The sequence below is a fragment of the Ursus maritimus genome, unplaced genomic scaffold (genome assembly GCF_017311325.1).
Source record: "Ursus maritimus isolate PB19 unplaced genomic scaffold, ASM1731132v1 scaffold_2, whole genome shotgun sequence".
Classification (NCBI taxonomy): domain Eukaryota; kingdom Metazoa; phylum Chordata; class Mammalia; order Carnivora; family Ursidae; genus Ursus; species Ursus maritimus.
This window is the reverse complement of record NW_024424452.1, coordinates 18,020,516-18,044,340: the sequence shown is the minus strand read 5'-3', so window position 1 is coordinate 18,044,340 and position 23,825 is coordinate 18,020,516. Positions and strand designations below refer to the sequence as shown.

Sequence of the window (23,825 nt, the reverse complement as noted above, 5' to 3'; positions counted from 1 at the left end):
TTATTGAATATTTTTCTTCAAGCCAGCTCTTTGTCTTTTTACTGAAATGCCTATTTTGGTTTCGTCCTAAGTGATAGCGTCGGTGAAATCATGACACTAATGTGCCCGTTACACATTGTTTCCTAATACACGTTTACATAAACACAACTATTAAAATAGATTAAAATTTTGCCCACGTGTCAATGAAAATCATCTCCTGGACGTGGGTGGTCCAGCCGCCAACTACAGAAGGGCCCCGGCTGAGGAGAAAGAGCCCCAGGACGCCTGGTGCCCAGGGAGCCCAGCCCACGTCCTGCCCGGGGGCCAGAGCCCACACTCCCTGTCCTGACGATCGAGGTCTTTGTCAGGGGACCCCACTCCCCCTCCCAGCCCCATCTCCCGCCCCACACAGTAGGTGCACAATATTTACGGACTGACTGGAAAATGGATGAATGAATCACTGGGTTAATGAACGCATGCGTGATGATGAGCCCACAGATCCGCGTGGTGACCCCGGACACATGAGACTCAAGCTGCCTGGACCCGCCCCTGCCCCAGCCTGGAATCTGAGAACCTCTGCCAGCTTTCCCTTCCATGTCAGTCTATTGACTAGCTCATGACTAGCTCCTGAATCTGCCCTCGTTGCCCCATCCCTGCGGCCACTGTGCGAACCAGACCACCCGCTTCTCTCCGTCTGAGCTTGGGAGGGATACGGAGGCAGAAATCCTCCTAGAAGGCACAGCGGGGCGGCCCCAGGATGAAGTCCAATCTTCCTAGGGAGGCTTCGCGTCCCTCTGGCCTGGCTCCCCTGACCTCCTCTCGTCTGAGCTGGATTTCTCACCCTGACGGCCCTCCCTTCTCTCCACACCTGCTGTCTAGACTGTTGTACGGTTCCTAGAATGTTCCCACTTTCTTGCTCCTCTCCTCTTGCCTGACAGCTAGACAACCTTCACGTCTTGGCTTCAGTATCTTTTTCCCAAAGGAGCTCTCCTGACCACCGCCGCCTCCCTCCCCCAGCAGGTGCTGCCTATGGGCGTCCCGCAGCCCCCGACTTTCCCCATCAAGAGCAAACACCAACAAGCACTGGGTGCCAGGCTCTGTTCTAAATCCCATACGTCCAGCAGCTCAGTTAGCCCTCAGGACAGCTGTTAAGAGGTAGGTGTAAGGATTATCTCCATGCGCCCATGGAGATGAGGCACAGAGAGGTTAGGTCACTTGCCTAAGGTCTCAAGTGGAGGAACTGGAACATAAACCCAGGCTGCCTGGCCCCAGAGCCACACACCAAGCACGTCACACACGGTACAACAACCGTCTGTCTAGTTCTCTGTCACACCCATCTGTGAGGACAGACACCCGTCTGGAGGGCTCCATATGCTACTGCAGTGCTTGGCACATAGTAGGAGCACAATGAACTGTGGCATCGGGTAGATGGATACGCGGATAGTTAAATAATGAGGAGGGGTCATGCACAGAAGGAAGATGGACAGACATCTGATACAAGGAGGGACGACATTTGGTAAGTGGAGGATGGATGGATGGATGATGGATGGATGGATGGACGGACGGACGGATGATAGAGGATGGATAGACAGGTGGATGATGGATGGATAGATGATGGGCAGATAATGGAGGATGGATAATGGACGGACTTATGGAAGGATGAAGAACATTCTCTACTCGGGGGAAAGCTCTAGAAATCCTTCTGAAAAGGGATGAGACTTCTTTAAGTTCTGGTTCTGACCATCTCTGCCATTCACTAGCTCCGTGATCTTGGGCAAGTTACTTCATCTCTGTGACCCTAAGTGCCCTCATCTTTATAATAGGGATGCTTCCCCAGGCACCTAAGCCCCAGGACTCAATGTAAAAGTAGCTCTAGAAATAAGGTCAAGGGTCCCCATGGAGTCAGGGCAGCTTAGGGCCTGGGCTTGAGGGCCTGTCTCCCAAATTTCCCACCTGCCTGTCCCATACCTACCTTGCCCACCCTCTGGAATCCAAGGCAGCCTGCCAGCCTGGCTCTGCCCTGACCCCGACCTCCCAGACCCAGCTTCTACTCTGGGCTCCATCCTTCTAGCACCTCAGTGTCTGGCCCTGACCCCAGCACACTCAGCCTGTCTCACCTTCAGGCTCCTTGAGGACCCGACAGGATGGGGCCGTGGGGGGCAGCCACAGCCCAGAGAGCAACTGGCCTCCACACATAGCAAGAAAACAGGTTCAACAAGCATTTATTGTGCCCCTGCTGTGTGCCTGCTGTGTGCCCCCCTCTATGGTGCCAGCGCCAGGAAGCCCCACCTGCTCCCTGCCTCGTGCAGGGCTCCGTGCCGCCAAACACCCCCTGAACTTCCCGGCCGGCTTTCCGTGGCCAACGGCCGTGTCTTTCATGGCATCCCAGCTGCACCGGACAGGGCGCTGCGTGTGATGGTGACAAGAGTCAGGAGTTGCTGTCCCAAAGTCGCCATGTGCAGCCCTGTGCATTTCCCCAGACCACCCCGGCTCCATGTCCAGGGCCCTGAGCCCCAGGCGGCGGTGGGAAGGGCAGGCCTGTGTCTCCCACACAGGCTGGCTGAGTTCACAGCACACAGGCCAGCTTTCCAGGGGCACCAGACCAGCGATCTTCTGGCGGGGGCCGGTTCCAATGACAGCCTGAGGTCTGGGGGCCACGCTGGGTCTCAGTCACACCCAGTGCCCCAGGACCCAGCACTGGCGGTTCAGCTCTGGCACCTCCTGGGCAGAGCTCCGGGGCCAGGAATCCCCCATGTGTGGATGGTGTCCTGCCAAGAGACGGGGTGGTCAGTACGGACGGCTGCCTTCCTCCATCCACGCACCCACTGCCCACCCACCTATCAACCCACACCCGGCTCTCTACCTACCACCTCACTCACCAGCTCACCAGCCCGTGTCCCCATCACCCACCCACCCGGACGTACACCCGCCAACACCGCCATCCACTCCCCACCCACCAGTGTGCCCACCACCCCGCTCGGACACGCTCTTCCCACCCACAGTCCCAAACCCACTCTTGCGCCTCCCACACCTGTCCACACACCACCCAGCCCCCTCCAGACCCATTAACACCTCAGCAGCTGACCTCCCACAGCCCCACCTACCAGCAACCAGAAACAACCACCTAGCCTCCCGCTCGCCCACCCCCCACCTCACCTGCCCACCTGCCCACTTCCCAACCTGCTGCCACATCCCTGACCCCCCACCGTGCACCCAGCCACCAGCGCTCCACCCTCCTGCCCCTCTCGCTCCCCTGCCCACCCGGCTCCCCAGCCACCCCTCCCCCAGCCAGCCCGGACCGCCTCTCCACCTACCCACCCACTGCCCCGCCAGGCTTCCCCAAGTGACACTGTGTCTCCACAGGTTCAAGGAGCTGGGGGAGGGTTAGAAGGACAAGTATGCAACTCCTGGCCCCAGTCCCTGTGTGACCCCAGGGACCGAGCGTGAGTGCGTGGTTGTGCCCAAGTGACTCCGAGCAGCTCGCTGGCCCACGGCAGGGACTCCACCACCTCCTTCCACTGCCCGCTGCTCCAGGGGCCCGGGCGAGCGGAAGGCTGGGAGCTGGTCCTCACCCAACACACTCACCCCTCTTTCCCTGGATTCTCAGAAGCCTGCTCCCTGCCTTCGCTCAAACGCCTCCCCAGTGTCTCTGACCCGCCGGAACCACGTCCATCCCCACATTGAGACCTGCTACCATGTCCCAGCACCCCCTGTGACTCAAACCCTCAAGGCCCAGCTCATGTCTCCCCGCCTCCAGGAAGCCCCCCCACATCTCTTTGAGGCCCTGGGCTGCTTCCCTCATCTTGCAGCACGCACCCCAGTGGCAGTCCCCGGCTTGGCCCCCATCAGACCACGCGCCGAGGACAACGACGGCTTGACAGATGCCCCATGATGGATCAGACAGGCTCCAAGTAGCAACCCCCACTGAGGTGGGAATTCCTGAAGCCAAGCTCTCGCTTGCACACCTCTACAGACAGACAGCTCATAACCCTTCCTCCACTCCCAAAGCAGCTCTGTTGGGAAAGTCCTCCTCACAGCAAAGGCTGGAAGGCCACGGGCAAAGGGGAGGATCGTTGTGCCAATTACGGGGGGGGTGGGGTGGTGGTTGCGGGGTTTTGTGCTTTGACTTTTTTCTGTTTTTAATATTCCTTAATGTTACTGCTTTGCTAATTTTACTGTATTTTTAAAAGGTGGGAAATATTTGGCAAACATTCTGGAACCATTTGGCCTCGGGAAGAAGGTCTGTTTTGGCCCCAGCCACCGAAACAGTTGCATTCTTTGGAAGTGAATGCTGCCAAGATATAGGTGTTTGGATTTAAAAAAAAAAAAATCTAGAGGCAAATATTTGATGTGCAGAAAGGTTTGATTGTTTTTCTAAATGAATATTTAAAAGTGATCGTAGCTGCTCTCACCGTCGCCAACAGGCCGAACCCCAGAGAGTCTGCTGGAATAGACAGAGAGGGATCATGCACTTTGAAGGAAAAGGAGAGGCCATGATCCCTATCCTTCCTCTTGAGGTAAAATCAGGCTGCTGGTCCCCTGGATCCAGAGGTGGATTCGTCGCTGAGGACTGGGCCCCGCCTTTCTTCTTCAGCCTCCCAGGAGGGGCTTGGGGCCCAGAGCCATTTACAGCAGACGGTAGGGAGCTCCATCCTCCTGCCTAAGGAGAGCCCCCCAGGCCACCACGACCCCCGCTCACTTCCCATCTTCCAGTATCTTTACTTCCAGGCTAGTCACTAGCGGGGGGACGGTGGGGGGGGACAGGGTAAAGGGGAGCACCTGATGCTGTAGATTGGAGAATACCACCTCAAAATGTCTATGAGGCCCAACCAAATGACATAAATGGGCAAAGGAGCCAGAAGCAGCCATTCTTCAGCTCTGGCCAACTGTTGCCATGGAGAATGTGGGCTCAGATCTTCCAAAAAGTTCAGAGAAACTGAAAATTAGAATTTTGAGATCAAATCTCCTAGCTTTTCAATACTGACCACTGAGGCTTTAAAAACATTTAAAACCATCCGTGGGCCAAGTAGCATCTCTCAGGCTGAGCTCTGACTCTACTTCCCAACCTGCATCCTTGTTCCATGACTCTGTGCCATGGCTTTGCACATTCTGGTCCCTCAGCCTGATGCCCTTCCCTGCTGTTGCCTGGCTACTGAGTCCCCCACTTGTCTTTCCAATGCTCCCCCTCTGGGAAGCATCCCACGACCTCACAGGCACAGGCCTCGCTCCCCGCCGTGACCTCATGACACGCTGCTGGTCTCTCTCTCCCTGGCTTGTCACTCCATGTTGTGAGGGTCTCCACACCTAACCTGGGGACCCAGGGCAGTCAGGGACTGGGTGTGCTTTCATCCCAGAGCCTTGGCCCCCAGCACCTGGCCAGGCACACAGCGAGCCCTGAGAACAAATAAAGAAATCATGCAGGAGGAGGATGGAGTAATTCCTAAGCTTGGAGAATGAGCTCTGCCTGTCCTCCCTATTCTGAGGTTCTGTGCTCCTTGGTCAGTCTCTTCTCTTGTGGATACAGGCTTAGGGGGAAAACTGTAATTGCCGTCTTACAGTCAAAGGTTCAAATCCAGGCTGCAATGCTTACAAGCTGTGCCAGTCTTGTCTTTTTTTTAAAGCTGTGTGACTGCTGACAAGTACCTTTTCCTCTCTGAACATGCAATGGATGTGAGTTACAAAGGGTTCAGCAGGCCCAGCAGGTCCCCTGCTAAAAGTCCGTCGCTATCCGACTTCAGATCGATGTGGAAATAGCAAAATGCCTGCACGAGAGGGGGTTGGATTCAACCACCTCTCTTCACAGCTGGGGAGCCACAGCCCAAGGGTAGGAAGAGATCTGTCCAAGGTGCCACTCAGAGGGTTGATAGCAAGTGCTGTGTGTTCAATTCCCTTGGAAGCAACCAGGCTCAGCAGAGTATTTGGCCCAAATGAACATGAACACATTTAATGTCCTGTCTCTTCTGTCCTCATTTCTCCATTGTTCGGTGGGAAATCACGGTCATGAACTCCCCCAGAGCACCAAGATCCCAGAGGATCAGCTCTCAGCTCTGCTGAATTGCGTGCAGTCACATCCTGTGTTCCGGAATGGATTCACTGAGTTGGAAGGGCCCTTGAAAGCCAAGTCTGCCAGTGCCACGGCAAACGTGTCAAAGGGGAAATGGGCGCACTTACAGGGGATGTAACTTGTCCAAGGCGCTCTGAAGCTGGTAAAGGAATTGATGACCGTGGGCAAGTGGCTGGTATTGGCGTTTCTGACCCCACAGCAGCCCAGCCGGGCCTGGCACGGGAGAGGCAGATGAACGCCACACCCCCTGCCCTCCCCCCACATCCGCTGTCCGAGGTGCTGACGGCCTCTCTTGAGGACTGGCGGGCCCAGCCAGAGCCTACTGTCTAGCTGCCCCACCTCGAACTCTTTCCTCTAGAAAGAGACAGGCTGAGGGGAGTGATGGAGAAATGAATGGAGGCTGGCGCTGAGGTGTCTGGCTTTGGAGACCCTTCAGCTAGTGACACCATTGTCCCTTTTCCACTCCTAAAATGGCCCCACCCTGGCGAGGGCCCTATGGCTGCTTCTCCAAGTCAACCTTGTTCTTAGATCTGTATCCTGAGGGCACTTCAGAGACTCCGGCATATTTGGTAACAGCCATTTACTCAATTGCTCCCAGTTTCCCCTACTAGGCTGTGGGTAACGTGGGGACACAGACCAGCCGTGCTGCTCTTCATTGCTGTGTCCCCAGCACCTCACACAATTCCAGGCACACGGCTGACAATGTGGATCCGTTAAATGAACGAACAAGGATTTGGGAAGAAGATCAGGTATGTGTGGGAGATCCATGTGGAGGGGAGGCTGGGTTTCGTGGTCTACCTTGGGCGCAGCTTGTCTTAGGAGATCAAATGGGAGCCCCATTCTTGTCCTCTCTGGAGTCCGTCTGCTGGGGCCCCCCCACTGCTGGGCCATGCCGTGCTCCTCCTCTGTTTTCCGCACTTGGGATCAGGTTGAGGCCACTTAACCTGCCACCTCTCCCGGGACCACGGATTCCTTCATTCTCTTATGAAACATTTGTTGGGCACCTACTGTGTGTCAGCCTCCACAGCGGGTGCTGGGTCTACAGACAGGACTGAGACACCTGCCAGCGCTAGTGAGGGAAACAGACACATACATGTGGGGATGACATAAGCACACGTGTCTACAGCCCTTAGAGTGTGGTAGGAGCCATTCACTGCGCCTCATGTGCACTGACCCAGTTAATCCTCAGAAATCGGAATGAGATGCCATTACTATGCCCATTTTACAGACGAGGAAAGCGAGGCCCAGACAGGTTAAGTCATTTGTCCACAGTCTCATTGCTGCATTTGAACCCAGGCAGCCTCCAAAGGCCGGGCTTGTAACCACCACAAAATCCCACCTTATGGACGTGAGCCCCAGGACAGGACAATGCAGAGATGAACAGGGCCACTTCTGGCGGAGGGGGAAGGGCGGGCTGGCTGCCATCCCCCGGACATTTGAACTAGACTTGGAAAGCACTGTGAAGCTCACAATTGCACAAGTAGGGTTTGTTTCTTGCCCAGCGGAGGAAGGGAGCAGGTCTTTTCAGGCAGAAGGAACAGCGTGTGAAATGGGTTCTTGGCAGGTAAATGAGGTTTTCAGGAGGTGTGAAAAACCTGGCACTGCTGGCGGCTGGGGGAAGCGAGAAGGTCTGTGTGGCTGGAAAGTAGGGCACACGCGGCTGGCAGGATGAAGGGTGGGGGACTTTGGTGGCCCGAGTTGCTGGGTGCCGGCGGGGAAAGGGCCCCAGCAGCCCCCTCAGGGGGACGGGGTTCATCCTGCGTCTGGGGGACTGTAGCAGCAGACTTACCGGATGCAGACCCCTGGGCCCGGCCCCAAACCGAGGAATTGGAATCTCCAGGGAAATCTGTATTTTAACAACTGCCCCCAAGTGTTTCTGGGCAGAAAACCGTCATAGAGAAGAACAAAAGCACAGCAAGTCGCCCGGATTTGTGACCCAGGACAAACGACCTTGTTTCTCTGACCCCAAGTGTCTTTCCCCGTAAAATGGAAATGGTCGTCAGGGCAACTACTGCAGGAAGACTAAGTGAGCTAAATCATTCCTGGGAAACGTGCTGACGAACGGACTGCAGGCTAGGCCCTGGGGCTCACACAGCTGTGGTGACAAGGCCCCTGTCCCCACAACGTCTCCATTCTAGTGGGGGGACAGTTAGCAGAGAAGGGTCCCGAGAGCAGTGGGTGACTGGGAGGGGGGCAAGAGGGCCTCTGTGGGCATGTGCGGGACGGGTCAACACAGAGTCTGACACGCGCCAGGGGGGCCACCACAGGAGCCTGGGGAGCTAGGAGGAGGGGGCTGGGGAGACAGCATCAAAACTGTCTTAGGAGGATGGATTGAAGAGGAGTTGGCCCTAAAAGCACCCGTTTCCACCCAGAAGCCACCGAAGAGCCCAAGCAAGGGACAAACTGCAGATTTGCTCCTGGTCGCAGCTTCAGAGGGACAAGTACTGGCTCGGGGCCGAGTACTGCTCAGAAGCTGGTCCGCAGAGCAGCAGAAACAGCGTCTCTCGGGACCCATTAGGAATGCAGATCCCCAGGCCCCACCCCAGCCCTCTGGAGCCAGGAACTCAGAGACGGGGCCCGGCAATCCGCATGTTAGGGAGCCCCCCAGGTGATTCTGATGTGAACACTGGCCTCGATCTCTCAGCCCCCAGGCCCCGGGTCTCGGATGTCTCCGAGCCGCATCCCCACCTGGGTGCCCAGGGAGTTAGCATCCATATGTATTTCAGAAATACTGTCTGTTTCCATTTTAATAAAGGAAGCAGACTTGAGCAGTACTCTACTGGTTGTGATTCTGATCTAATAAAAATGCCAAGCTCTTCTGGACCCAGGGAAGGCTTCCTTGAAATTCCCTCTGCTATTCTGAGGGCAGCGGCGGCGGAGACCCAGCTCGATGGAGCTCCCAGAAGCCACTTCTGTACCCGGCGAGTGAGAGCCTCTTGCCCAACCCCGCCCGGCCTTACAGACACACCTGGCAAAATCAAAAGCTTGTCTTGGGCATTGAACTTGACAGCTGCAATCAGCTGCAAGCCCCAGTTGCCCCCAAAAGGAAGATGCAGACACCTGGACCAGATGGCAGCATCACCTCTATCAAATGTCACATCTGATGTGCTCCTGAGCTAGCTGGTGGCACAGCAAAGCCCCAAAGGCAAGTTTCAAAAGCAAACTCTTTCCTCGGGAAAAAGAAATTGTGGCAGAATCCATATCACAGTAGCCCAAGAAAAAACAGCGACTTCCAGAGCAGTTAAGATACCAAAAGTTCATGTACTGGTTTGTGGAAAAGTGGCTGCTCTAGTGGGAAATGGTGGGAGAAACTTGGAGGCAGCAAATGAGCACCTGCTGTGTGCAATGCACTGTTCTGGGCTCTCAGAACACAGACGCGAACAAGACGGGGCCTGTTCTCCTGGAACCCAGTTGGGAGAGGCCACCAAACAAAAACCAAGGACGTAAATATAAAAAATAATTTCAGAGAGGGACAGGTGCTATGAAGGAAAGACAACAAGGTGATAACGAGGACAGAGAGGGAAGCAGGTGCAGTCAGGGGAAGCTTCTCCAAGGAAGTGGTCTTCTGGCTGAGACTTCAAGGTGAGACAAAGCCAGCTATGCAAGGATATAGAGGGACAGCAGTCCGGGCAGAGAGAGTAGCAAGTACAAAGGTCCTGTGAGGGGATGTTTTCCATTTTCTAGAAAGAGAAAGGTCAGGGGGCTGGGGCCAAACGAGAGAAGGGAGAGGGAGAGGAGCTGAGGGTGGGGTTTGGGAGGCCAGAACAGCAATGGCCTTGTACCCAGAAGAAGGGAGAAGACAGACAACTGAGCCGGGCTATATCCCCCAGGGGACCAGAGATCCCAGCAAGTCAGGGTGCCTTCCAGCTCCTTACTCTTTCCATCCCCACAGAAGAGTCATCCTCCCTCCTTCCCAGGGCTGTCAACGGCTGAGCAGAGACCCGCACACAGTAAGCCTTTAATAATGTGGGCTTGCTGACATTCCTCCTCCCCCGCTCCTCCTGCCCGCAAGTCAGCCCACCACAAAATCCGAGCAGCTGTTCGGTGCAGAAATATTGCAAAACTCGACCAGGCATTTCCAAAATATTTTCTTGGCCAAAACCCCACTAGCAGCTAAGAGGCTGCATTCTGGAGATGGTGCTATTTCCCTAGATGGCCTGATCGGGCTGCTTTTCTAGCCCACAAGGTCTGTGAGGACCTCGTCCACATGGGGCTGGGCCCCGAGTCCCTGGACCCCGCCCGGCGCCTGGTAGATGGCTGCACCCATCTCGGGGGCCACCCACTGGCATGCAACAGCTTGCCCTGGGGGCCCAGGGTTCAAGCTCTGGGGCCGGACAGGCTGGATGCAAATCCCGGCTCTACCGCGCGTTGGGCCTCACTTGCCCTGCCTGTAAAATGGGTTATGTTTAGGATTAAATAAGCGGACAAATGAAAAGTCGTCAGAACACACACCAGGATGAGGTATGATCAGCAGACCTGGTGGGACTGAGCTCTCGTTGGCTGTTCTTGTAATCGAGTCCAGGAATCAGTATCTCTGTAGGATTCTACCAAGTCGGGTCACCCCTGGCCAAGGACCCCCTCCCTCTCCGGCACCTCGCCCTCACCGCGAGCCAGATGGGGCGCCACTCCTCTGCTTGTCACAGCGCCTGCACGGACCCCACTTCAGCTCTGGCTGCACAGGACAGCCATGCTCGGGAGCCCCCAGTCCAGGAACACACCTTGCTCACCCCCATGTTCCAGAACACAGCCCGGGTCCAGGCCAGAGAAGCATCTTTCGTAACCACGTGTTGATTAAATGGCTTTCCCGTGGCCACAGGAGCAGCCACCTTAGGGGCAACTCAAGTGACCAAAGCCAACTCCTCTGAGAGCAGACGGGATCTTTCCCTTGCTGGTGATAAACGAGTCCCCAGCGCCCCTGCGGGCCCCGGGGGAAAGACAGCATCCCCGGCAGCCTGGCTAGCTGATAAAAGGCACACCTGGCAGAGGCGCTGTGGGATCTGAGGCTGCTTTCTTCCTGAGAAGCGGGGATCTGGTAAACCTCTGGGGGCCGCCGACGGCCCTCCACAGCCCCTTCCCTGCCACCTTCCGCGGCTCCTGTGTGAGCCCCTGGGCAGTGCATTGGGATCTGGCGGCTTCACCGGCTCTCCCCGCCCAAGCATGCTCCCCAAAGGACCTAGCTTCAGCTGTCACCCTTCCCAACTCTGCAAGACTGTCCAACCACAGCCAGACAAAGCAGCACGGCCGCACCAACCCGCCCTCTCCAGACACACTGTTGCCAGGCTGCCCCTCGACGAAGCAGGCTGCTGACCTCCACCCACCCCAGAGGAATGCCGGCCGCGCACCCCAGCCCAGCAACGTCTGTGCCCGAGCAGAGCGGCGGGCTTGTCTGGGGCGGTAACTCGGATACGGTCACTCTGCACTGGCTGCCCCAGCCCCCCAGCGGGGTTCAGGGAGGTTGCCTCCACACTGTGTCCTGTACAGACGCCTGCCTCTCCCTGCTTAGGCTACCTCCCCCACTCCTACGTGTGTCCTCTGGGATCACACAAATGGGTGCTGGCTGCTGCTGGGTCCTTATCTCTGGATCTGTCTCTGGAAGAACCCGGATGAAGACATCCTGACAATTCTTCCGGCAGACAGGTCTTGAACCCACCCACTTTCATCTTCATTGCGGAAGGTCAGGCCACCATCATCTCTCCTGGGAGTGACTACAACAGCATCTAAGCTGCTTGGCTGGCCTCTGGTCCTGCTCCCCTCTGACCCTTTCCCCACAGTGCAGATGGATGGCTATGGCTGGACGGAGAGATACAGATATGGAGAGAGACAGATAGGTAATACAGGTCTGAGTACAGATTAAAGGTATAGATAGATACACAGATACATATAAACAATCTGGATAAGTCTCCTCTCTGCTCAAAATGCCCCTGGGCTCCCCACTGCACAGTCGGCCCCCCCTTCCCGTGCCCCTGCGCCCCTCCGGCCCCATCGCCTGCCTCCCCACTGCTGTCCCTGCTCCCAGCCACACCAGCCTCCAGTCCTGGCTGCCCCCTGCCTTGGGGAGTGTCCCACACTTGCAAGCCTCCGCCTGGAAGGGCCTTTACCCGGCTGGCTCTCGTTCTTCAGGCTCCGGTCAGAGAGGCGGCTGTCAAGGAGCCCGCCCCATTCTCCTACCTTCACCTGCGCCCTCTGAGCTCCTGTCTGTACCTGAGATTGTCTGGTTTGTGTCTGAGTCACTTCTTTCTCCGCCCCCCCCCTCGCCCCCCACCGGTGAGCCCCACAAGGCGGAGGCCTCGGTCTCCTCTCGCTCACTCATGGCTGTGTCTTCGAGGGAATGAGAGATGGATTTTCTGCAGGCTGTTGACCTGCATGCGAGTGCACGGGATGCTCCTTTCGTGAGGGAATGCTGCTTGGCAGATGAAGTGGGTGCCAGGGCAGGGGTGAGGGCCGGGGGAGGCGGGCTGCAGGTGGAGGGCTTCTGCAGGTCCCCCGGCCCTGGGTGTCCTCATTAATTCCAGGGCTTGCTCTTAGAGCCAGACAGGGTCCCTTCAACTCTTTCTTCACCCTTGGGCTTCGGGGATTGGGCTTCCCTGTCCCCAAGACAAGCCCCAGGGCCTCCTTCCACCCAGGGTTGCCCTGCCCATTCTTCAGGGAGCGTGGGGAGGCTCGGGCCCAAGCAGGAGCCAGTGACGCTCGAACACGCCAGCATTCTCAGTCTTCGTCCCTATTATGTGCCTCCCGAGCCCCTTGGAGGGGTTTCTGCTCCCCAGCCCTCTCTGCTTCTGTGAGTGCAGGTGGGAGAGGCCCCCAGGCACGGAGATGCGGATCCTGGCCGCTGGAAGGCACTGGAGCTTCGCACAAGGTCCCGGAGACTCGGGCGGGACGGACGGCATCTGCTGGAACTGCACTGCCACGAGTGGCAGAGCTGTGTGACCTTGGGCTCGCTACCCCACCTGTCTGAGGCTGAATTCCTCACCTGCACAACGCAGCTCGTGGTCGCAGCTGTCGGGGCTGGGGGTCAGCATGCACAGGAGGTCAGGCATGAAAAGCCCTTGGGAGGGAGGAGACGCGGGGAGCCCCTGGCGGGCCTTCCGCAGGCTGAGTTGAGCTGGGCTGAGCTTCTGCCATTTTCACTTTAAATCTCATGTCAGCTCTTTCTTTTTCTGGGGGGAGCAAGGCCCTTTCTCTCCTTTCACCTCCCTTTGCTTTCTGGTCCAGGCATCTGTTTTCCTAGCGGGTGCCCTAGATTCTGCCTGCGGCGTCCCCCACTGTGAGGCGTATGAAGGCGACGCCCTCCAAGCTGCCAGGAGCCTCTGTGCCTGAACAAATCTCATCCACTGTCACTCCCGACTTGGCTAGTTGGACCCCGGAGCTGTTCCCCCTTCTGGCCAACGGCCACCACTGCCGGGACTCGAGCTGTGGCTCGCCTGCCTGCCCTGAAGCGCCCAACGTCCCCCTCGCTTTCTAAGCAACCCTTGGCTGCTGGGTGCAGGCGACTGGCTACAAGATGCCAGCCTCAGTTTCCCCATCTGCAGTGTGTGTCTGTGGGAGCAACCAGGGGTGCAGGGAGAGGTTGGCCTGGCTCATCTCCAGGGTCCCCTCTCCCCGGACGGCGCGGGCTCCTACCGACGAGGTCACTTACGAGCAGCATATCTCTCGTGGCGACAATCTAAGCGCAGGTCCTCCTCCTCATGCCCATCCCCCTTCTCGATCCTGGAAAGAAAAGGACCCAAAAGCCTGTGTAAGAAAGAGCAAGCTGAGCTGGCAGAGACCCAGGACCTGAAAAAAAGTACAGTCTTTTCCCTTCGGGAACACTGAGTAACCCGTGCTATCGCCGCCGCACGGAGCCTTACCGCAACCCTGCTAGATGGGTGCCGTGATCTCCGTCCTGTCGATGGAGAAACTGAGGCACCGGAAGCTAATGGGACCAGTAGTGTCATGCAGCTAAGAAGTCAGAGGCAGAACAGGGACGCAAACCCACGTGTCCTCAGAAAAAGATGTGCAATTATGTGCAAATGCTAAATTACAAAAGACAACGCACGGTTTGATTTAAAAATTATACGCTGATATGCACAAAAGATCATTTGCCATAATATATACCAAAAGGCCAACAGAAACTAACCCTAGATAATGAGGAGATAGGGATTCCATCCGGAACCTTCTTTTTGCTTACATCTATTCTCTGATTTAGGGGCAATGGACGCCTATTAGCTGTGTCACTTTTCTTAACTAAATGAAAACACTTCCTCAGGGCATTTCTGCATCGACACAAAGCCCCCGTCTCCTGACTTCTGACGCAGAAGGTTGGAAGGTGGCTCCTTGCCACCGACACGTGTGGCTTCCTTCTCTGGCATCTCAAGATCACCGCAGTTCCAGAGGAGGCTGGAAATGGGGTGGCAGGGGATGCCAAGCAGACAAGGGTCTGAGTGGCGGCAGCTGCAGACCTAAACCCTGGCTCTCATCCCGCCACCGACCGGGCCCGGGGAATGGGTAGGGCCATGTTCCCACACCGCGCTCGCCCCCGTGTAACCCGAACACATCTCAGAGCTCCACACGGTCCAGTCCTGGCGTGTATCCCCTTTAGAGGAACCCAGTCTGGTCCCCAGAAGCAGAAACAATGCCCATCACCACTATATCTGCTAAAGAATGCTGCAAGTATTCCCAATTCCTTATCCGTGGCCGCGCACGTTCTTAGATCTTCTCTCAACTCCTCTTTGCCTTCTACTTGCTTTGCGTTTCTCCACCCGCCTCTTCTTTGCATGGATATCCTCTGTTCTCTCGTGCAGGGAAGTCTCAGTCCCCGCCCAGGCAAATGCCCCACCCCTGTTTTCTGGTCCTTCCCCTCGCGTCTTATTTCGAGTACCCCAGCTGGGTCCAGAGCGTGGGGCTGGAGGAGACACGGGGAAGGTGACGGAGGACAAGCAAGCAATGCCAGATGCCTAAGGGAAGGGAGAGAAATACTCAGGCATGAGCCTTCTGGCCCCCTCAGCCTGCTCCCTCACTCATTCACCAGGAATATCCGAGGACCTGCTCCGGGCCGTTTACTCCAGATGCTCTGTGCGCCGCGGAAATGTCAACCTCCTAGTCTCTGCCCTCAGAGCCTCTGGTCCAGGAGGAAGACGGCTGGCACACGAGGCAGGCAATGACAAGCATTGTAGAACGCCGCCCGAGACTGCCCACGCCGTCTGTACCCAGGGGCTAGGCCTGCGCGTCCCAGCGAGCAAACTCTGAACACAGCGGGGTTTTTTACAAGTGTCTTCTCCGGCCTGGGTGGTCCCAGACGGCAGAACAAAGCCCTAAGCGCTGAAGCCGTGGGAAGGCAGGTACGTGGCGTAGATGGCTGGTGCAGTGGGAAGGTTCCATAGAAGGAAAGATGTCTTTTTATTTTTTTTTTCATCTTTTAGTAGAAACATCTTTGTTATTTTCCTGATAGCACTGGCTTGTTTAAAAAAAAAAAAAAACCCACCTCCCACTCACAGAGCAGAAGTCCCCTTATAATGACACCTCCCTCTGGTGGCATCGCCACTGCTAGGAGTTTGGTGTTTATCTTTTCAGAATTAAAACTTTTTTTTAAACATATACAGCCTCAAATGAAACATGCTTTTGCAACCTGGCTTTTTTCTTACCCGCACATTTCCAGCATCTTTCCATGTCAGTACACATAAATCTCACACGCCTTTTCCCTCGTATTGTATGTGAAAGAATAGTTACTATTCAATCCCCTACTGACAGACACTTAGGGGCACTCTTGCAAGTACTGCTATGTGTGTATCTGGCGAGGTACTGGGCTCCCCAGCCCCAGAGGTAATCAAGACTAGAGTCCCACCAATCCTGAAACTGCAAACACTGGATGGAGGCTGGACCAGTTAACTGAGCCCATCCCCGTCCCGGAGTGCCATCTGCCTGGCCATGTCCAGGGCCTCTGTCAACAGATGCCCGCCCTGCCTTGGACAGGCCTTGCAGCCTTAACTTTGGACTGATTACTGGATCCACCCCAGGCTCCCAGTTCTCAGGACTTCTTATCTTCTGAGATCAACCCCTCCCTTGGGAGTCTCAACCCCGGGGAGAGGGGCCAGTGAGCAAAGGAGCTGGTGTTTAAGGAGAGAAGCAGCCCCGCCTGGTCTGGTCCCTCCCCCTCCCTGGTCACCCAGACCTTGTGGCCAAGAAGCCCAAAGTTCAATAGTTAACATATCAAAGAACACCTGCCAATGAGTGAACAAATGCTGGAGGCCCAGGTGAGGCCTGTGCTGGGCTTGGGGACACAGGGAGGACTCAGGCTCTGCCTCCAGAAGCTCACACCTGTTCACATAAATAATCATAACTTAATGTGCAAAGTTCTAGACCAGGGAATGTTAATTAAGAAGGTTGGCAGGGTGCATCACTGCCTAGTCCGGGTGTTGGCAAACTATTCTGGTAAAGGCCTGGATAGGAAAGACATGAGGCTTCTCCGTCACAACTATTCGACTGGCCTTGTGGTCCATAAGCAGCCGCAGACACTGTGCAAACCAACGGGAGTGTTGTTCAGTAGACGTTTACTTGCAGCAGGTGGAGGGCCAGATTGGGTTTTTGGGAGATAGCGTGGTCTTAACAGTGGTTCTCAACTTGGAGGTCCATCGAAGTGACCTGGGGAGTTGTCATTTATCCGGCGATTGTGACATGCGGCCAGGGCTGAGAATCACCTGTCGCGAGCAGCAGGGGCTACGTGGAGAAAGCCCGAATCCGATGCAGGAGCAGCAGGCTGGAGGCTGCGGGACCTGCTCACTTCTCAGAGAGGAGGCTGGAGCCACACCCGTCTGCCCGGCCTCCTGCTATGCCATGCCACCATTCTGGAAAGAGCTGGTTCCCTTGCTCAAACACAGCTGTTTCTGCCAGAGTCGTCAATGAAAGTAATAGATCTGCGGGCTCTCAGAGCCGTCTGATGAGGGGTAAGGCGTGGCCGCGGTTATGGCAAGAGGGACCCTCCAGTAACCCCCAGGGCTCCCTGGCTGGAAACAGGACACAGGGATGTTCTGGGCACGACTGAGCCCTTGGGCCCTGCAGGGAGGAGGGATCACGGCCGACGGCAGCTCTGTTATTCCCAAACAGCATGGCCTTGTGCAGCTCACCTGACTGCTCTGAACCCTATGATCTAGAAGTTTCTACATGGCAATGGGCACAGGGTGGTAAGCACGAGCGTAAGGACAAGCACCACCGCCCCGCTGGTGGATGTGAACCCTGGAGCCCGGTACCTGGCACAGAGCCAGGGCTCGGAACAAGTTAACCACCACTGTTTCTAAACTCGCTTAATCGGCAGGCTTCCCCAGTACATTTTAAAGTCCGAGAGAAGAGGATGGAGTTTATCTCGTTCTCCACTTGGAGGCCACAGGGTCTAGCCCGGTGCCTGGCGCCAGGCGTCCCCAGAAATGCTAGCAGGGAAGGAAGGGGGAGGAAGGAGCACAGGCAGCCCGAGGCTAAGAGCCGCCCACGTGGGGAGCCTCCAGGGTGCTGAGCTCCGAGTAGAGAAGGAACAACGGCAAACGGCACGAGGTGGCAATTATATTTGATTTTGAACTGTGATTTCCTGCAGGAAATACTATGTGCTTTCTGAAAACAGTTGTTTTTAATGGTGGTGTGAGAAATTACCCACAAATCTAAGCGAGTGCCTTGAAGGGCAAATAGTGGGGGGCGGGGGGTGCTGGGACTGAAGCCGTGCTCAGGAGGGGCACCAGGCAGGCAGCGAGCACCTCTGTCCTCCGTGAACCCACTGTGTGCGTCCCTCTGCAGGCGTCGGGTATCACCTCTGTGAAAGCTGCTGGAGTCTGGACGTGTCCTGACCACCTGCCAGTCTGACTTGCCCCTCTGATCAACGTGCATAATAGTGCACCTGCCTCTCGGGGCGGCTGTGGGAGCAAATGAGTGAGTCCACGGAAAAGCTCACTCTGTCTGGAGCTCTCATCACGACATGATTACCATGGTCGTCATCAGCCGTGTCTGCGGGGGGCCTTTATGGTCCGTCCGTCTGTGACTCCACCTCGTGGTTCCGGGTGCAGAAGGACAGGATTTTAACATGTTCACCAATCCCCACCCCCAACCCCCGAAAGCCACACCCCCTTTCCTTCCACTCCATCAGTGAGACCTGAGCCACACACTGCCTCAGGAAAGGGGTGTTTTGGAAGCAGCAGATTCAGGGCAGACAGCACCCACAGGGGCTCACATGCAGCCTTCCGTCCCCGAAGAGACAGAGTCTCCCCAACCGGGGACAAGACAGAGCAGAAGCTAGGCTGGTGCCTGGCGAGGATGAGCCCCGGGTGAGGGTGACAGGACCCACTCAGCCTCTCAAGTGAGAGCGAAATACACTTGTCAATTGTCTAAATCCTCATTATTTGGGGTCTGTTTGCACCCATTCAGACCTATATCCTAACCAGAGTCACCGCCACCACCACGGTTACCATCATCCCCATTTTGCAGACAGGGAAACTGAGGCCGAGGTAGCCCTGGGAGGTTCAGGGGTGCTCTGGTAAAGGCTAACGGCCGGCTTCCCAACAGAAGGCAAGAGGCCAGCTTTGCGGCGTCTGTGCTCACGCCCAGCGTGGCCGATCTGAAGGCACCAGTGCGACGTCACGGACCATGGAGCCGACGGGCAGACATCCGCACACTGGGCCCTCATGAGCCAACACCGGCTGGCTGCGGTCTGAGCTCGGGCTTATCAGTCCCCGTATCTTGAGTGTGTCTCCACTGTGCCCTGCAGAACCCCCGCTGGCAGGGGGCTCTCAGTCACACCTGCCTGGGTCCCCCTGCCTGTGTCATGAGGTCCTAGATGGAAGTGGGGACCATGCAGCTCCGGCTCTGAGAACTGCCAGCAGGTGTGCCAACAGCTGTACCGTGCAGTCACACAGCCACCATCCCAGTGACCCACGACTTCCAGAATCGGGCTGAGGCTGGGTACTGGCTCTTTTTTGAGAGAAGAGATGGATGCCAGGAAGTGACAGAAGTGGAGAGGCTCTGAGGGTTTGCAGGTGGACCAGAGCCGCCACACTGTCTTCTAGGAGGACCCCCAGTACCTGCCCACTGAATTCCAGGGCCAAATGTGGCCACAGCACGTCAGGTCACCACAGACAGGGGTTCCATCTTCTCTCTGCTGCGACAGCAACCCCAGGGCCTTCCTAGCACGGCCCTTCCAGAACGTTCTCTGTCCCCTGTGGTCTTGTCGGTACCATCCTCAAAGCCAGCCCCTCTCTCCCTGGCCCCAGGCTGGCTTGTTTCCCAAACCTCCAGCCATTTCCCGGTACGAACTGGCATCCACAGCCCGTGCGTGCTTCTGCACCTGTCTGACAAAGGACTGGCTTCCCCCCTTCGTTTCCAATCTACCTTGAACCAATTTTTTAAAAATAAAACACAATCGAAATGAGTTACTAGAAAATGAAATGGGGAAAAACGACATACGAAAGCAAGCTCAGGTGGCCCAGCCATCTCAGCTTTCTGTGGAAGCTTCCAAACTCCTACTTCAACTCCTGTCCTCGCGTTACTGTGGCTATTTGCAGACGGGGGCTGTAGTTCGGCCGGTCTGGGGTGGGGCCTGAGATTCTGCATTCTCGAAGGTTCCTGGGTGAGGCCCACGCAGTTGGCCAGGGATCACACTGAGGAGCCAGGCGCTGGACCGTCAGTTTCGGGTACATGTGGGGCTCCTCGAAGCTTTGGCCCAGTTGCCCTCGGTGTCCTAGGTTGCGGCCCAGCGAACCCAGGCCTCCGGTGTCCTCCCCACAGTGCGGGCTACACACAGGCAACACCAAAGAGCTGGCCGCAGTGACAGTGGGGCTGGAGGGCAGCTGGAGGCCCCCTCGCCAGCTCCCTCCCGCTTCTCTGACCCCTGCAGCTGGCTGGTATTTAGGAGGAAACATGGGAGTTCAGGGAGTGGCCATTCCTTCCAGATGTTCTCCTGCTTCCCTCCGATCGCTGTCCACACAAGGGCCCATCTGGGCTTTCGGCTTTCCCCTCACGCCGCGTAGGCCGGCAGCCTCCACGGGGCCACCTCTCATTTCTGGGTGCCGCCACGCTCCTCTCCAGAATACACGGCGACTTCAAAGGACCTCCACAAAGAGCAAGGAAGGGCACGGCGTCGCTGAGAAGTAATATTCAGGCCGTGAAAGCAGAAACAGGCGGGCAAGAGGGTGCTGTGACAGAACACGTCTCAGAGGCTAACTATGTAGGGACGGTCGCAGAGGACAAAGGACACCGTGATTTTGAAATGATCCACTTGCAGTGGAATACAGGCTGGAATTAAAAGAAATGCTGGCAAATCAATGACTATACAGAGGAAATTAAGATTCCGTAACATCGTATCAAAAGTGCCATTTCAAGACAGGGGAGATAAACGGGTTTTTTAAAAAGATGGGTTTTTTTGTTTTGCGTTTCCCATCTTATGAGTAATATCTTCATGATACAAAACATGCAGGGAAGACAACAGAGAAGATAAATGCCCGTGCTGCCAATGCCCTCCCTGATTGTCCTGTGCAGTTTTCTCTTCCGTTTCTCCAATACTGGGTTTTTAACCGAGACCTCTAGATACAAGCACCTTGAAATTATTTTCAGAACTGCATGGGTGAGAAATTGCCATTTAGAAAAACAAATAATCATGAGCACATGTGGGACCCCCACCCCACCTTCCACGGCCTCTCAGGGGCTCCTATGATGCATAAAAGCCTCGAGACTTGATCTATCTCCAGAGCTCCTTCCTCAGCCTACGAGGAGGTGGGCCCACCTGAGGTGTGGAGCTGCTGAGCTTGGCTTGGGAAACAGTGGGAAACTGGTCACACAAGCAAGACCAGTGATAGCTCCCAGAGGGCAAAGGTCACTTGGCCTGACTGGCCAGTGACCTGCCCAAGAGGCTCCTTCCAAGAGGCTTTCCTCTCTGTTCCTCATCACTGTCTCCATCTATCACGCTGGTGGGGAATGAAACAGGGGAGCGGACATGGGTCCCTGTCCCGTGGACCCTGCTGAGGAACTGCACGGTTAGAGCTGAGTATGGTGGGGGACGGTTCACGGGGCTGTTCCAGGGCAGAGAGGGGTTTGTCTGGCTCAGGGTCGATGCTGGAAGCACCACCTGAAGGTTGAACGTCAACAAGTTAGAGTGGGAGGCACTCCAGGCAGAGAGAACAGCGGTCCAGCGGCTCTGGGCAGGTAGAGACACCTGGCCGGGGAACTGCAAGGGTCCAGGGGGCGCTGCGCGCAGGGGGAGGGGACCAGGGTCCTCGGTGAGGCTAGGCGGTGGCTGGGCCATATAGGTGACGACAAGAAGCTGTCCTAGAGCTGTGGGAAATCGCTGCAGTGTTTTAGGCAGAAAGCTGGGGGCAGAGGTGCCCTGAGCCCCGTAGCACAGTGAAGGGGTATCCTGCTGGGGAGGGGGCGCAGATGGGCGGGGTGAGGCCAGATGCAGGAAGACCATGCAGGGCTCGCAGGGGTCCGGCTCGCATGCGCAGAACCACAGGGGGGCAGAGAGACACGGCAATAGGCCTAGGTTTGGAGGAGACCATCATGAGTCGGTCCTGGCCATGCTGATTTTTGGTGCTTTTGAGAATCCAAAGTAGAAGCGACACAGAGGCAGATGGATATGGAGTCAGGCGGTCTGGGGCGGACTAAGAATGTGGGAGTCCTGGCACACGTGTGGCCACTGAGGCTTACGTCAAATGAGGACAGAGGAGGGCCCAGAAAGGGTCCTGGGAGCATCACCATTTAACAGAAGAAGGGGAGGGGAGGAGGGAGTGGCCAGCGAGGCTGAGGGAGGAGGGTATACGCAGAGGGTCAGGGCCCCTGGGAGCTGCGTGGGGCAGTGGAGGGTGCCCGGCAGACTGTAGTGGGTTGTGCTGTGAGAGAGAGGGGACAAAGTGGAGACAGGCTCTTCCAAGAGTTTCCCTACAACAGATAGGAGAGAGCAGACAGCAGAGAGCCCCCCTCTGCACAGGCAGGGAGATGGGCAAAGGGGGGGCTCAGGCCTTCGATGGCATAGAAATCATGTAAGTCTGTGCCCATCTCCCCCATCTCGGAGTCAGGCTCCTGCACGTCTGCCTCGAGGCCCAGTGAGGGCTGCGTGCAACCCAGGAAGGAGGCCTGGGGAGGGTTCCTATTCCACGGGTCTCAAGCCTGTACTATTAAATTCTCTGGGGCCGCCAGCCCCCACCTCAATGCTGTGGGAGGATGAGAGAGATCAGAGACTCAGGTCCAACTCCCACTCATAAATCAACCCAACTGCTCAGATTTTCCTAAATCCACTTGTGCGTTCCCCCTCCGGGCCTTTGCCCATTGCTGCTGCTTGTGCCTGAGAACGCCTTCTCTCACCCGCTGCCCATCTGGCTGGCGAGCGCTGCACGTGTCTCGAAAAACTTGGCTCAAGGGTTTCATCTCTGAAAGCTCTTTTATCCTCCAGCTGCCCTGGGGTGGGCCTGGGCCCTTGGCCTGCCGTTCCTTCCAGGAGACCTCACAGTGGTACCTTGCTGTGCTCACTAGACCCTGAGCCAGGGGCTGGGCAGGTGCTGGGAGAGCCTGGGGGACTTCCGGGGCAGATGCTGCTCGCTCCAGCCCACTGACACCATGGGAGAGCGGGGGCCCCCATGCAGCCAGACCCTCAGCTTTCTCGTGAGAAGCAACAACCTTGACGTTTTAACACGAAATCTTCTGATTCTTAAAAGTCAGCCAAATTTAAACATTTTTAAACCACTGTGGGGGCCAAACAAAGCACATCTTTCGACAGGATTCTCCAAGGGCCGCCAGCTTACAGTGTGTGCTGCGCCCCTTTCTCAAGCTGGGAGTGTGTCTTCCTTGCCTTGTACAGAGGGCGGTTTCTGGCGGGGGTGTGGGTAGGGAAGGGGGGACCCCCAGTTTTGTAACCAAAACGTCACTGCATCATCTCATGTAATCCTCAAAACAAAACTGCAAGGAAGGGTGCCAGCCCATTTTCCAGCCAGGAAAACTGAGGCTCCAAGAGGGGAAGTGACCCACAGCTAGTCAACTGCCGAGTTAATTTCAACCCCGGTCGATTTCTTAGCGGGCGCATTCGGGGTTAAATGAGTGCACGCAGGCCAGGCCCAGAACAGGCCTGGGCCGTGAGGAAGCCAGCCCAGCACTGGGTGTGAGTAACCATGTAATTCTTATGGAGAATTAGTCACACAACTTACTGAGCCCCTGAGGTGCTAGGTGCCAGGCCCGAGTGGAAGCCAGAAGGACGGCTCCCCCCTTTCTCTGACGGTGCGCGCACGGGAAGGCGGCAGGCACAAACGAGGCCGTAAATGAATCAACAAGTAAGTTCAGAGAGTGGGACATGCCGTAGAGCAAGGTGAAAGCCTGCGATCTGATTCCCCAGGGAGGAGGCCACCAGAGGACCGAGAGCTCTCCCCCCTGGAAGCTCCCAGACTTTGGCTCTCCCACCCCGGCGGCTTCCCCCAGGGAGGCGGGATGTCTGCTTGGTGCAGCTGGATTCCTGCTGGAGGCCAGTCCGACCGGTCTGGCTCTCCTCCACAAGTTGTTAAAGCAGCTCCGAACATTAAGCATTCAAGAAAGCCCGGTCTGCAAACATTTACCTTTCCTTCGGCAGCTTCCGACCCTCCCGTCAGGAGGCCCCATTAAGACGCCCTCCTTGGGGATGGCAGGCAGGGTGACTGGGGAGCACTTAATTCCAGACATTTCTCTAAGTGGGCAAGGCTGCTCAGAGTCAGGGGGTAGGCTACCCACCCCCTGGTCCACCCTCGTGCACACTGGCCCCTCCCCATGCATACATGCGCACGTGCACACACACACACACACACACACACACACACAC

At 56.5% G+C, this 23,825-nt stretch overlaps 1 protein-coding gene across 1 annotated transcript in view; it reads right to left on the bottom strand.

Annotated features, from left to right (window-relative positions):
- Positions 1–2,214: 2,214 nt before the first annotated feature.
- The window catches only part of GSG1L (GSG1 like), a 214,068-nt gene continuing 192,457 nt past the window's right edge, over positions 2,215–23,825 (bottom strand). Inside the window, 2 exon segments of the mRNA XM_040635173.1 lie at positions 2,215–2,747; positions 13,680–13,750. Coding sequence (XP_040491107.1) covers positions 2,650–2,747; positions 13,680–13,750 — 169 coding nt within the window. The 3' untranslated portion in view covers positions 2,215–2,649.